At 49.5% G+C, this 12,869-nt stretch overlaps 1 protein-coding gene across 1 annotated transcript in view; it reads left to right on the top strand.

The window, feature by feature from the left end:
- Positions 1 to 12,869, top strand: part of LOC110520821 (uncharacterized) — a 37,910-nt gene that overhangs the window by 14,949 nt on the left and 10,092 nt on the right. Inside the window, exons 3-6 of the mRNA XM_090224304.1 lie at positions 7,061 to 7,267; positions 7,636 to 7,858; positions 8,194 to 8,355; positions 10,298 to 10,516. Coding sequence (XP_090080430.1) covers positions 7,061 to 7,267; positions 7,636 to 7,858; positions 8,194 to 8,355; positions 10,298 to 10,516 — 811 coding nt within the window. The remainder of the gene's footprint in view (positions 1 to 7,060; positions 7,268 to 7,635; positions 7,859 to 8,193; positions 8,356 to 10,297; positions 10,517 to 12,869) is intronic.

Genomic DNA, 12,869 nt, shown 5'->3' with positions numbered 1-12,869 from the left:
GTTAGATAGTGGTGTCTTCTGCCAGACTAGAGGAGCAGTGTGTAGGGGGTTAGATAGTGGTGTCTTCTGCCAGACTAGTGGAGCAGTGTGTAGGGGGTGAGATAGTGGTGTCTTCTGCCAGACTAGTGGGAGCAGTGTGTAGGGGGTGAGATAGTGGTGTCTTCTGCCAGACTAGTGGAGCAGTGTGTAGGGGGGTTAGATAGTGGTGTCTTCTGCCAGACTAGTGGGAGCAGTGTGTAGGGGGTGAGATAGTGGTGTCTTCTGCCAGACTAGTGGAGCAGTGTGTAGGGGGTTATATAGTGGTGTCTTCTGCCAGACTAGTGGGAGCAGTGTGTAGGGTGTGAGATAGTGGTGTCTTCTGCCAGACTAGTGGGAGCAGTGTGTAGGGGGTGAGATAGTGGTGTCTTCTGCCAGACTAGAGGAGCAGTGTGTAGGGGGTGAGATAGTGGTGTCTTCTGCCAGACTAGTGGGAGCAGTGTGTAGGGTGTGAGATAGTGGTGTCTTCTGCCAGACTAGAGGAGCAGTGTGTAGGGGGTTAGATAGTGGTGTCTTCTGCCAGACTAGAGGAGTAGTGTGTAGGGGGTTATATAGTGGTGTCTTCTGCCAGACTAGTGGGAGCAGTGTGTAGGGGGTGAGATAGTGGTGTCTTCTGCCAGACTAGAGGAGCAGTGTGTAGGGTGTGAGATAGTGGTGTCTTCTGCCAGACTAGTGGGAGCAGTGTGTAGGGGGTTAGATAGTGGTGTCTTCTGCCAGACTAGTGGGAGCAGTGTGTAGGGGGTTAGATAGTGGTGTCTTCTGCCAGACTAGTGGAGCAGTGTGTAGGGGGTTATATAGTGGTGTCTTCTGCCAGACTAGTGGGAGCAGTTTGTAGGGTGTGAGATAGTGGTGTCTTCTGCCAGACTAGTGGAGAAGTGTGTAGGGGGTTAGATAGTGGTGTCTTCTGCCAGACTAGTGGAGAAGTGTGTAGGGGGTTAGATAGTGGTGTCTTCTGCCAGACTAGAGGAGCAGTGTGTAGGGGGTTAGATAGTGGTGTCTTCTGCCAGACTAGAGGAGTAGTGTGTAGGGTGTGAGATAGTGGTGTCTTCTGCCAGACTAGAGGAGCAGTGTGTAGGGTGTGAGATAGTGGTGTCTTCTGCCAGACTAGTGGGAGCAGTGTGTAGGGGGTTAGATAGTGGTGTCTTCTGCCAGACTAGTGGGAGCAGTGTGTAGGGGGTTAGATAGTGGTGTCTTCTGACAGACTAGTGGAGCAGTGTGTAGGGGGTTATATAGTGGTGTCTTCTGCCAGACTAGTGGGAGCAGTTTGTAGGGTGTGAGATAGTGGTGTCTTCTGCCAGACTAGTGGAGAAGTGTGTAGGGGGTTAGATAGTGGTGTCTTCTGCCAGACTAGTGGAGAAGTGTGTAGGGGGTTAGATAGTGGTGTCTTCTGCCAGACTAGAGGAGCAGTGTGTAGGGTGTGAGATAGTGGTGTCTTCTGCCAGACTAGTGGGAGCAGTGTGTAGGGTGTGAGATAGTGGTGTCTTCTGCCAGACTAGAGGAGCAGTGTGTAGGGTGTGAGATAGTGGTGTCTTCTGCCAGACTAGTGGGAGCAGTGTGTAGGGGGTTAGATAGTGGTGTCTTCTGCCAGACTAGTGGAGCAGTGTGTAGGGGGTGAGATAGTGGTGTCTTCTGCCAGACTAGTGGGAGCAGTGTGTAGGGGGTTAGATAGTGGTGTCTTCTGCCAGACTAGTGGGAGCAGTGTGTAGGGGGTTAGATAGTGGTGTCTTCTGCCAGACTAGTGGGAGCAGTGTGTAGGGGGTTAGATAGTGGTGTCTTCTGCCAGACTAGTGGGAGCAGTGTGTAGGGTGTGAGATAGTGGTGTCTTCTGCCAGACTAGTGGGAGCAGTGTGTAGGGGGTGAGATAGTGGTGTCTTCTGCCAGACTAGAGGAGCAGTGTGTAGGGTGTGAGATAGTGGTGTCTTCTGCCAGACTAGAGGAGTAGTGTGTAGGGTGTGAGATAGTGGTGTCTTCTGCCAGACTAGAGGAGCAGTGTGTAGGGGGTTAGATAGTGGTGTCTTCTGCCAGACTAGTGGGAGCAGTGTGTAGGGGGTTAGATAGTGGTGTCTTCTGCCAGACTAGTGGAGCAGTGTGTAGGGGGTTAGATAGTGGTGTCTTCTGCCAGACTAGTGGAGCAGTGTGTAGGGGGTTAGATAGTGGTGTCTTCTGCCAGACTAGTGGAGCAGTGTGTAGGGGGTGAGATAGTGGTGTCTTCTGCCAGACTAGTGGAGCAGTGTGTAGGGGGTGAGATAGTGGTGTCTTCTGCCAGACTAGTGGAGCAGTGTGTAGGGGGGTTAGATAGTGGTGTCTTCTGCCAGACTAGTGGAGCAGTGTGTAGGGGGTTATATAGTGGTGTCTTCTGCCAGACTAGTGGAGCAGTGTGTAGGGGGTGAGATAGTGGTGTCTTCTGCCAGACTAGTGGAGCAGTGTGTAGGGGGTTAGATAGTGGTGTCTTCTGCCAGACTAGTGGAGCAGTGTGTAGGGGGTTAGATAGTGGTGTCTTCTGCCAGACTAGAGGAGCAGTGTGTAGGGGGTTAGATAGTGGTGTCTTCTGCCAGACTAGTGGAGCAGTGTGTAGGGGGTGAGATAGTGGTGTCTTCTGCCAGACTAGTGGGAGCAGTGTGTAGGGGGTTAGATAGTGGTGTCTTCTGCCAGACTAGAGGAGCAGTGTGTAGGGTGTGAGATAGTGGTGTCTTCTGCCAGACTAGTGGGAGCAGTGTGTAGGGTGTGAGATAGTGGTGTCTTCTGCCAGACTAGAGGAGCAGTGTGTAGGGTGTGAGATAGTGGTGTCTTCTGCCAGACTAGTGGGAGCAGTGTGTAGGGGGTTAGATAGTGGTGTCTTCTGCCAGACTAGTGGAGCAGTGTGTAGGGGGTGAGATAGTGGTGTCTTCTGCCAGACTAGTGGGAGCAGTGTGTAGGGGGTTAGATAGTGGTGTCTTCTGCCAGACTAGTGGGAGCAGTGTGTAGGGGGTTAGATAGTGGTGTCTTCTGCCAGACTAGTGGGAGCAGTGTGTAGGGGGTTAGATAGTGGTGTCTTCTGCCAGACTAGTGGGAGCAGTGTGTAGGGTGTGAGATAGTGGTGTCTTCTGCCAGACTAGTGGGAGCAGTGTGTAGGGGGTGAGATAGTGGTGTCTTCTGCCAGACTAGAGGAGCAGTGTGTAGGGTGTGAGATAGTGGTGTCTTCTGCCAGACTAGAGGAGTAGTGTGTAGGGTGTGAGATAGTGGTGTCTTCTGCCAGACTAGAGGAGCAGTGTGTAGGGGGTTAGATAGTGGTGTCTTCTGCCAGACTAGTGGGAGCAGTGTGTAGGGGGTTAGATAGTGGTGTCTTCTGCCAGACTAGTGGAGCAGTGTGTAGGGGGTTAGATAGTGGTGTCTTCTGCCAGACTAGTGGAGCAGTGTGTAGGGGGTTAGATAGTGGTGTCTTCTGCCAGACTAGTGGAGCAGTGTGTAGGGGGTGAGATAGTGGTGTCTTCTGCCAGACTAGTGGAGCAGTGTGTAGGGGGTGAGATAGTGGTGTCTTCTGCCAGACTAGTGGAGCAGTGTGTAGGGGGGTTAGATAGTGGTGTCTTCTGCCAGACTAGTGGAGCAGTGTGTAGGGGGTTATATAGTGGTGTCTTCTGCCAGACTAGTGGAGCAGTGTGTAGGGGGTGAGATAGTGGTGTCTTCTGCCAGACTAGTGGAGCAGTGTGTAGGGGGTTAGATAGTGGTGTCTTCTGCCAGACTAGTGGAGCAGTGTGTAGGGGGTTAGATAGTGGTGTCTTCTGCCAGACTAGAGGAGCAGTGTGTAGGGGGTTAGATAGTGGTGTCTTCTGCCAGACTAGTGGAGCAGTGTGTAGGGGGTGAGATAGTGGTGTCTTCTGCCAGACTAGTGGGAGCAGTGTGTAGGGGGTGAGATAGTGGTGTCTTCTGCCAGACTAGTGGAGCAGTGTGTAGGGGGGTTAGATAGTGGTGTCTTCTGCCAGACTAGTGGGAGCAGTGTGTAGGGGGTGAGATAGTGGTGTCTTCTGCCAGACTAGTGGAGCAGTGTGTAGGGGGTTATATAGTGGTGTCTTCTGCCAGACTAGTGGGAGCAGTGTGTAGGGTGTGAGATAGTGGTGTCTTCTGCCAGACTAGTGGAGCAGTGTGTAGGGGGTTATATAGTGGTGTCTTCTGCCAGACTAGTGGGAGCAGTGTGTAGGGGGTTAGATAGTGGTGTCTTCTGCCAGACTAGTGGAGCAGTGTGTAGGGTGTGAGATAGTGGTGTCTTCTGCCAGACTAGTGGAGCAGTGTGTAGGGGGTTAGATAGTGGTGTCTTCTGCCAGACTAGTGGGAGCAGTGTGTAGGGGGTGAGATAGTGGTGTCTTCTGCCAGACTAGTGGAGCAGTGTGTAGGGTGTGAGATAGTGGTGTCTTCTGCCAGACTAGTGGGAGCAGTGTGTAGGGTGTGAGATAGTGGTGTCTTTTGCCAGACTAGTGGGAGCCATGTGTAGGGTGTGAGATAGTGGTGTCTTCTGCCAGACTAGAGGAGTAGTGTGTAGGGGGTTAGATAGTGGTGTCTTCTGCCAGACTAGTGGAGCAGTGTGTAGGGGGTTATATAGTGGTGTCTTCTGCCAGACTAGTGGGAGCAGTGTGTAGGGGGTTAGATAGTGGTGTCTTCTGCCAGACTAGTGGGAGCAGTGTGTAGGGGGTTAGATAGTGGTGTCTTCTGCCAGACTAGTGGGAGCAGTGTGTAGGGGGTTAGATAGTGGTGTCTTCTGCCAGACTAGTGGAGCAGTGTGTAGGGGGTTAGATAGTGGTGTCTTCTGCCAGACCAGTGGGAGCAGTGTGTAGGGGGTTAGATAGTGGTGTCTTCTGCCAGACTAGTGGGAGCAGTGTGTAGGGGGTTAGATAGTGGTGTCTTCTGCCAGACTAGTGGAGCAGTGTGTAGGGTGTTAGATAGTGGTGTCTTCTGCCAGACTAGAGGAGCAGTGTGTAGGGTGTTAGATAGTGGTGTCTTCTGCCAGACTAGTGGAGCAGTGTGTAGGGTGTTAGATAGTGGTGTCTTCTGCCAGACTAGAGGAGTAGTGTGTAGGGGGTTAGATAGTGGTGTCTTCTGCCAGACTAGAGGAGTATTGTGTAGGGGGTGAGATAGTGGTGTCTTCTGCCAGACTAGAGGAGCAGTGTGTAGGGTGTGAGATAGTGGTGTCTTCTGCCAGACTAGAGGAGCAGTGTGTAGGGGGTTAGATAGTGGTGTCTTCTGCCAGACTAGAGGAGTAGTGTGTAGGGGGTGAGATAGTGGTGTCTTCTGCCAGACTAGAGGAGCAGTGTGTAGGGTGTGAGATAGTGGTGTCTTCTGCCAGACTAGAGGAGTAGTGTGTAGGGTTTTAGATAGTGGTGTCTTCTGCCAGACTAGAGGAGCAGTGTGTAGGGGGTTATATAGTGGTGTCTTCTGCCAGACTAGTGGGAGCAGTGTGTAGGGGGTTAGATAGTTGTGTCTTCTGCCAGACTAGAGGAGTAGTGTGTAGGGTGTTAGATAGTGGTGTCTTCTGCCAGACTAGTGGGAGCAGTGTGTTGGGGGTTAGATAGTGGTGTCTTCTGCCAGACTAGAGGAGCAGTGTGTAGGGTGTGAGATAGTGGTGTCTTCTGCCAGACTAGAGGAGTAGTGTGTAGGGTGTTAGATAGTGGTGTCTTCTGCCAGACTAGAGGAGCAGTGTGTAGGGTGTTAGATAGTGGTGTCTTCTGCCAGACTAGTGGGAGCAGTGTGTAGGGGGTTAGATAGTGGTGTCTTCTGCCAGACTAGTGGGAGCAGTGTGTAGGGGGTTAGATAGTGGTGTCTTCTGCCAGACTAGTGGGAGCAGTGTGTAGGGGGGTTAGATAGTGGTGTCTTCTGCCAGACTAGTGGAGCAGTGTGTAGGGGGGTTAGATAGTGGTGTCTTCTGCCAGACTAGTGGAGCAGTGTGTAGGGGGTTATATAGTGGTGTCTTCTGCTAGACTAGAGGAGCAGTGTGTAGGGTGTGAGATAGTGGTGTCTTCTGCCAGACTAGTGGGAGCAGTGTGTAGGGGGGTTAGATAGTGGTGTCTTCTGCCAGACTAGAGGAGCAGTGTGTAGGGTGTTAGATAGTGGTGTCTTCTGCCAGACTAGAGGAGCAGTGTGTAGGGGGTTAGATAGTGGTGTCTTCTGCCAGACTAGCCGGAGCAGTGTGTAGGGTGTGAGATAGTGGTGTCTTCTGCCAGACTAAAGGAGCAGTGTGTAGGGGGTTAGATAGTGGTGTCCTCTAGCGTGTGTGTTTGCCACAGTGTGATACAGAAGTGATGTTATTCATTTGTTCCCTTCTAACTCATACCTCTATATTCCAAGGTCAGGATTACGTCATTATCGCCCACAGCAGTTGTCAATATCACGGTTATAAACCCACCGCTGGCTCTGGAACTAGACTGTCTGAGAGACAGACGGGGTGTGTGTGAGAGTTGTCGTAGTTCATCTGGATCATTCCATTAATGATGCCAGAACTGGAGTCCCACAGAAAAGAGAAAGAGAAAGAGAGGAGTGTGAGACTTGGTGAAAAATATAGTACAGGGAATGAGTTCAATTGGGATATGTCATTAGTATTGGTGATAGGGAACCCCTCTCTCTCCCTCTCCCCTCCCCTCCTCTCCTCTCCTCTCTCAGGTTCTACTGTGATCTGATCATGTTGTGTCTGATGATAGGAAACCCCTCTCTCCTCTCCTCTCCCAGGTTCTACTGGGATCTGATCATGTTGTGTCTGATGATAGGGAACCTCTCTCTCTCCCTCCCTCTCTCCTCTCCTCTCCTCTCCCAGGTTCTGCTGGGATCTGATCATGTTGTGTCTGATGATAGGGAACCTCTCTCTCCTCTCCTCTCTTCTCCTCTCCCAGGTTCTACTGGAATCTGATCATGTTGTGTCTGATGATAGGGAACCTCTCTCTCTCCCTCCCCTCCCCCTCTCCTCTCCTCTCCTCTCCTCTCCCAGGTTCTACTGGGATCTGATCATGTTGTGTCTGATGATAGGAAACCTCTCTCTCTCCCCTTCCCTCCTCTCCTCTCCCAGGTTCTACTGGGATCTGATCATGTTGTGTTTGATGATGGGGAACCTGATCATCCTGCCAGTAGGAATCACCTTCTTTAAGGATGAGAACACTCCTCCCTGGATCATCTTCAACGTGGTCTCTGATACTCTCTTCCTGGTTGACCTGGTCCTCAACTTCAGGACCGGTATCGTCAAGGAGGACAGCACTGAGATACTGCTAGACCCCAAGTCAGTGTGTGTGTGTGTGTGTGTGTGTGTGTGTGTGTGTGTGTGTGTGTGTGTGTGTGTGTGTGTGTGTGTGTGTGTGTCTGTGTCTGTGTCTGTGTGTGTGTGTGTGTGTGTCTGTGTCTGTGTCTGTCTGTGTGAAGGTGACACAGAGCTGGAGGCAATGCTTCCCTGTGTGGTATTCTTCCAGAATGTGAATGAATGGAGTTGTTTGTTATTTCTTCTAAAGAACCATAACTACTGGGGCCATAGGAATCAATGTTGGTCTATGCTATGCTAAGCTAACTGTGAGACCATAGGAATATATCCAGAATGCTAAGCTAACTGTGAGACCATAGAAATGACTTATGTATAATGCTATGCTACCACAGGGCTATCCGTCAGCGCTACCTAAAGAGCTGGTTTGCGGTGGACTTTGTGTCGTCCATCCCTGTGGACTACATCTTCCTGATGGTGGACTTGGAGGCCCGGCTGGACTCAGAGGTTTACAGGACGGCCAGGGCCCTCCGCATCGTACGCTTCACCAAGATCCTCAGCCTGCTACGCCTGCTGCGCCTGTCACGACTCATACGCTACATCCACCAGTGGGAGGAGGTGAGAGGCCGGGAACACAGGGAGAGGAGGTAGAGAAAGAGGGGAGGGAGGGAAAGAGAGACTTACTGCCACTGTCACAACTCACTGGTTACATCCTCCAGAGAGAAGGTAGAGGGCAGTCAGTGGAACATGCCAGAGGGGAGGGAGAGAGGGAGGTGAGAGGAGAGAGGCAGAGGCTGAGAGGGCGAAAAGAGAGGTCAGCGTAGTATAGGGGAAAGAGAGACCGCTACGGGGGCAGCTGATCTACCTCTTCATTGGGGAAGAGGCAACTATCATAAAAGGTGCCCGCGCAAGACGTCAATAAACTAAAGTGATGTCAAACTCTCCCCCTCCAGATCTTCCATATGACCTATGACCTGGCTAGTGCCATGGTGAGGATAGTCAACCTGATAGGCATGATGCTGCTGCTGTGCCACTGGGACGGATGTCTACAGTTCCTGGTTCCCATGCTGCAGGACTTCCCCCTGGACTGCTGGGTCTCCAAGAATAACATGGTGGTGAGTTACACTGTCTGTCTGTCTGCGTGTCTGCGTGTCTGTCTGTCTGTCTGTCTGTCTGTCTGTCTGTCTGTCTGTGTTTATCTGTCTTCCTGTCTGTTTGGCTGCCTGTGACTGTCTGTCCATCTGTGACTGTCTGTCTGACTGTCTTTACCTGTCTGTATATCTGTCTTCCAGTCTGTCTGTCTGTCTGTCTTCCAGTCTGTCTGTCTGTCTGTCTTCCAGTCTGTCTGTCTGTCTGTCTGTCTGTCTGTCTGTCTGTCTGTCTGTCTGTCTGTCTGTCTGTCTGTCTGTCTGTCTGCCTGCCTGACATTATTGATATTGTGTTTGTGTGTGCACTGATTACGTGGTAGTGGACTGATTGTGTGTGTAGCCAGAGAGAGAGAGAGTGTGTGTGTAGACACAGAGAGAGAGAGAGTGTGTGTAGACAGAGAGAGTGTGTGTGTAGACAGAGAGAGAGAGAGAGAGAGAGAGAGTGTGTGTGTAGACAGAGAGAGAGAGAGTGTGTGTGTGTGTGTAGACAGAGAGAGAGAGAGAGAGTGTGTGTGTGTGTGTGTAGACAGAGAGAGTGAGAGAGAGAGAGTGTGTGTGTGTGTGTAGACAGAGAGAGAGAGAGAGAGAGAGAGAGTGTGTGTGTGTGTAGACAGAGAGAGAGAGAGAGAGAGAGAGAGGGAGTGTGTGTGTGTGTAGACAGAGAGAGAGAGAGAGAGAGAGATAAAGTGTGTGTGTGTGTAGACAGAGAGAGAGAGAGAGAGAGCGAGAGAGAGAGAGAGTGTAGACAGTTCATGTAGCAGCATGTCTGGTTGGAATAAAAGGGACTATCAACACAATAAAACATCACCCAACTTAAACATCCTACTGATAGAGTAGATGGAGATGTGAACACACACATGCACACGCACACACACACACACACACACACACACACACACACACACATACACGGCTGTGTGTTTCGCTGACTCCCGTCTCGGCAGTGTTTCCTCAGTGGTTGCCGGGGTGACTGTTGCTAGGCCAGCTGAGGCTGAGTGTTTTCCCCCAGAGAAAGCCATGTGCCACCCGCAGGACCATTTAACAGAACAGGATATAATTGGCCTCACACACACACAAGCAATCACAAACACAGTCACACACACACACACACTCAGCCTGAGATAAATTCATGCTTCATTGCATGATTGGCTAACACACACTGGCTTTATAACATATTTTAGAGCCATTTTATTATTATCATTATTATTTTCCTCTAGCTTTTTGCCTGTTAGTAGTCTGTTTTACACAGCAGGAAGTGGAAAAGTAATGAGCAACTCTACCAAGCACTTTACAGCAACAGTTTTAGCCTAGGTTAAACAGTTACACAGGCCATTCTACAGAGGGAGTCCGAGAGGAAGAGGGAGAAGAAGGTGGAAGGGATGAGTGGTACAACACTAGTTAACTAGCTATTACCTTAACTAGTGTTGTACCACTCCTCCCTCCCTCCCTCCCTCCCTCCCTCCCTCCCTCCCTCCCTCCCTCCCTCCCTCCCTCCCTCCCTCCCTCCCTCCCTCCCTCCCTCCCTCCCTCCCTTCCACCTTCTTCTCCCTCTCCCTCTTCCTCTCGGACTCCCTCTGTAGAATGGCCTGTTTAACTCTCTCTCCACCTCTTTCTCCACCTCTCTCTCTCCATGTCTCTCTCCACCTCTCTCTCTACCTCTCTCTCTCCATCTCTCTCTCCACCTCTCTCTCCACCTCTCTCTCTACCTCTCTCTCTCCATGTCTCTCTCCACCTCTCTCTCTACATCTCTCTCTCCATCTCTCTCTCCACCTCTCTCTCGTACTCTCGGACTCCCTCTGTAGAAGTGCCTGTTTAACTCACCTGCACCTGTTTAACTCTCTCTCCACCTCTCCCTCTTCCTCTGTAGAAGGGCCTGTTTAACTCTCTCTCCACCTCTCTCTCCATCCAGAATGATACGTGGGGGATCCAGTACTCCTATGCACTTTTCAAGGCGATGAGCCACATGTTGTGTATTGGCTACGGTGCCCAGGCTCCAGAGGGCATGACAGACGTGTGGCTCACCATGCTCAGTATGATCATTGGTGCCACCTGCTATGCCATGTTCATCGGCCATGCCACCGCTCTCATACAGTCCCTGGACTCCTCAAGACGACAGTACCAGGAGAAAGTAAGAGATTAGGACCCTCTCTATCCCTCCCTCCCTCCAACTCTCTCTCCATTCCTCTGTCCCTTATTCTCTCTATCCAACCATTCATCCAATTAATTTGTTGACTCCTCAAAGGCAGGAGACGGTAAAGGAACCATACTCCACTCATAAACAATCTTCCTGCTCATCCAGTGAAGTGTGTATTATACTGTAGTAAAGCAGCAGCAGTATAGTGTGTATTATACTGTAGTGAAGCAGTATAGTGTGTATTATACTGTAGTAAAGCAGCAGCAGTATTGTGTGTATTATACTGTAGTGAAGCAGTATAGTGTGTATTATACTGTAGTAAAGCAGCAGCAGTATAGTGTGTATTATACTGTAGTGAAGCAGTATAGTGTGTATTATACTGTAGTAAAGCAGCAGCAGTATAGTGTGTATTATACTGTAGTGAAGCAGTATAGTGTGTATTATACTGTAGTAAAGCAGCAGCAGTATAGTGTGTATTATACTGTAGTGAAGCAGTATAGTGTGTATTATACTGTAGTAAAGCAGCAGCAGTATAGTGTGTATTATACTGTAGTGAAGCAGTATAGTGTGTATTATACTGTAGTAAAGCAGCAGCAGTATAGTGTGTATTATACTGTAGTAAAGCAGTATAGTGTGTATTATACTGTAGTAAAGCAGCAGCAGTATAGTGTGTATTATACTGTAGTGAAGCAGTATAGTGTGTATTATACTGTAGTAAAGCAGCAGCAGTATAGTGTGTATTATACTGTAGTGAAGCAGTATAGTGTGTAGTATACTGTAGTGAAGCAGTATAGTGTGTATTAGACTGTAGTAAAGCAGCAGCAGTATAGTGTGTATTATATTGTAGTAAAGCAGTATAGTGTGTATTATACTGTAGTGAAGCAGTATAGTGTGTATTATACTGTAGTAAAGCAGCAGCAGTAAAGTGTGTATTATACTGTAGTGAAGCAGTATAGTGTGTATTATACTGTAGTAAAGCAGCAGCAGTATAGTGTGTATTATACTGTAGTAAAGCAGCAGCAGTAAAGTGTGTATTATACTGTAGTGAAGCAGTATTTTTTTTATTTTATTTTATTTCACCTTTATTTAACCAGGTAGGCTAGTTGAGAACAAGTTCTCATTTGCAACTGCGACCTGGCCAAGATAAAGCATAGCAGTATGAGCAGACAACACAGAGTTACACATGGCGTAAACAATTAACAAGTCAATAACACAGTAGAAAACAAAGGGGGAGTCTATATACAATGTGTGCAAAAGGCATGAGGTAGGCGAATAATTACAATTTTGCAGATTAACACTGGAGTGATAAATGATCAGATGGTCATGTACAGGTAGAGATATTGGTGTGCAAAAGAGCAGAAAAGTAAATAAATAAAAACAGTATGGGGATGAGGTAGGTGAAAATGGGTGGGCTATTTACCAATAGACTATGTACAGCTGCAGCGATCGGTTAGCTGCTCAGATAGCTGATGTTTGAAGTTGGTGAGGGAGATAAAAGTCTCCAACTTCAGCGATTTTTGCAATTCGTTCCAGTCACAGGCAGCAGAGTACTGGAACGAAAGGCGGCCAAATGAGGTGTTGGCTTTAGGGATGATCAGTGAGATACACCTGCTGGAGCGCGTGCTACGGATGGGTGTTGCCATCGTGACCAGTGAGCTGAGATAAGGCGGAGCTTTACCTAGCATGGACTTGTAGATGACCTGGAGCCAGTGGGTCTGGCGACGAATATGTAGCGAGGGCCAGCCGACTAGAGCATACAAGTCGCAGTGGTGGGTGGTATAAGGTGCTTTAGTGACAAAACGGATGGCACTGTGATAGACTGCATCTAGTTTGCTGAGTAGAGTGTTGGAAGCCATTTTGTAGATGACATCGCCGAAGTCGAGGATCGGTAGGATAGTCAGTTTTACTAGGGTAAGCTTGGCGGCGTGAGTGAAGGAGGCTTTGTTGCGGAATAGAAAGCCGACTCTTGATTTGATTTTCGATTGGAGATGTTTGATATGAGTCTGGAAGGAGAGTTTGCAGTCTAGCCAGACACCTAGGTACTTATAGATGTCCACATATTCTAGGTCGGAACCATCCAGGGTGGTGATGCTAGGCGGGCATGCGGGTGCAGGCAGCGATCGGTTGAAAAGCATGCATTTGGTTTTACTAGCGTTTAAGAGCAGTCGGAGGCCACGGAAGGAGTGTTGTATGGCATTGAAGCTTGTTTGGAGGTTAGATAGCACAGTGTCCAATGACGGGCCGAAAGTATATAGAATGGTGTCGTCTGCGTAGAGGTGGATCAGGGAATCGCCCGCAGCAAGAGCAACATCATTGATGTATACAGAGAAAAGAGTCGGCCCGAGAA

The sequence above is a fragment of the Oncorhynchus mykiss genome, chromosome 3 (assembly GCF_057628025.1).
Source record: "Oncorhynchus mykiss isolate SJ-2025 chromosome 3, ASM5762802v1, whole genome shotgun sequence".
Lineage (NCBI taxonomy): Eukaryota > Metazoa > Chordata > Actinopteri > Salmoniformes > Salmonidae > Oncorhynchus > Oncorhynchus mykiss.
Note: the sequence above shows the minus strand (reverse complement) of the source record. Positions and strands in the feature narration are given on the sequence as shown.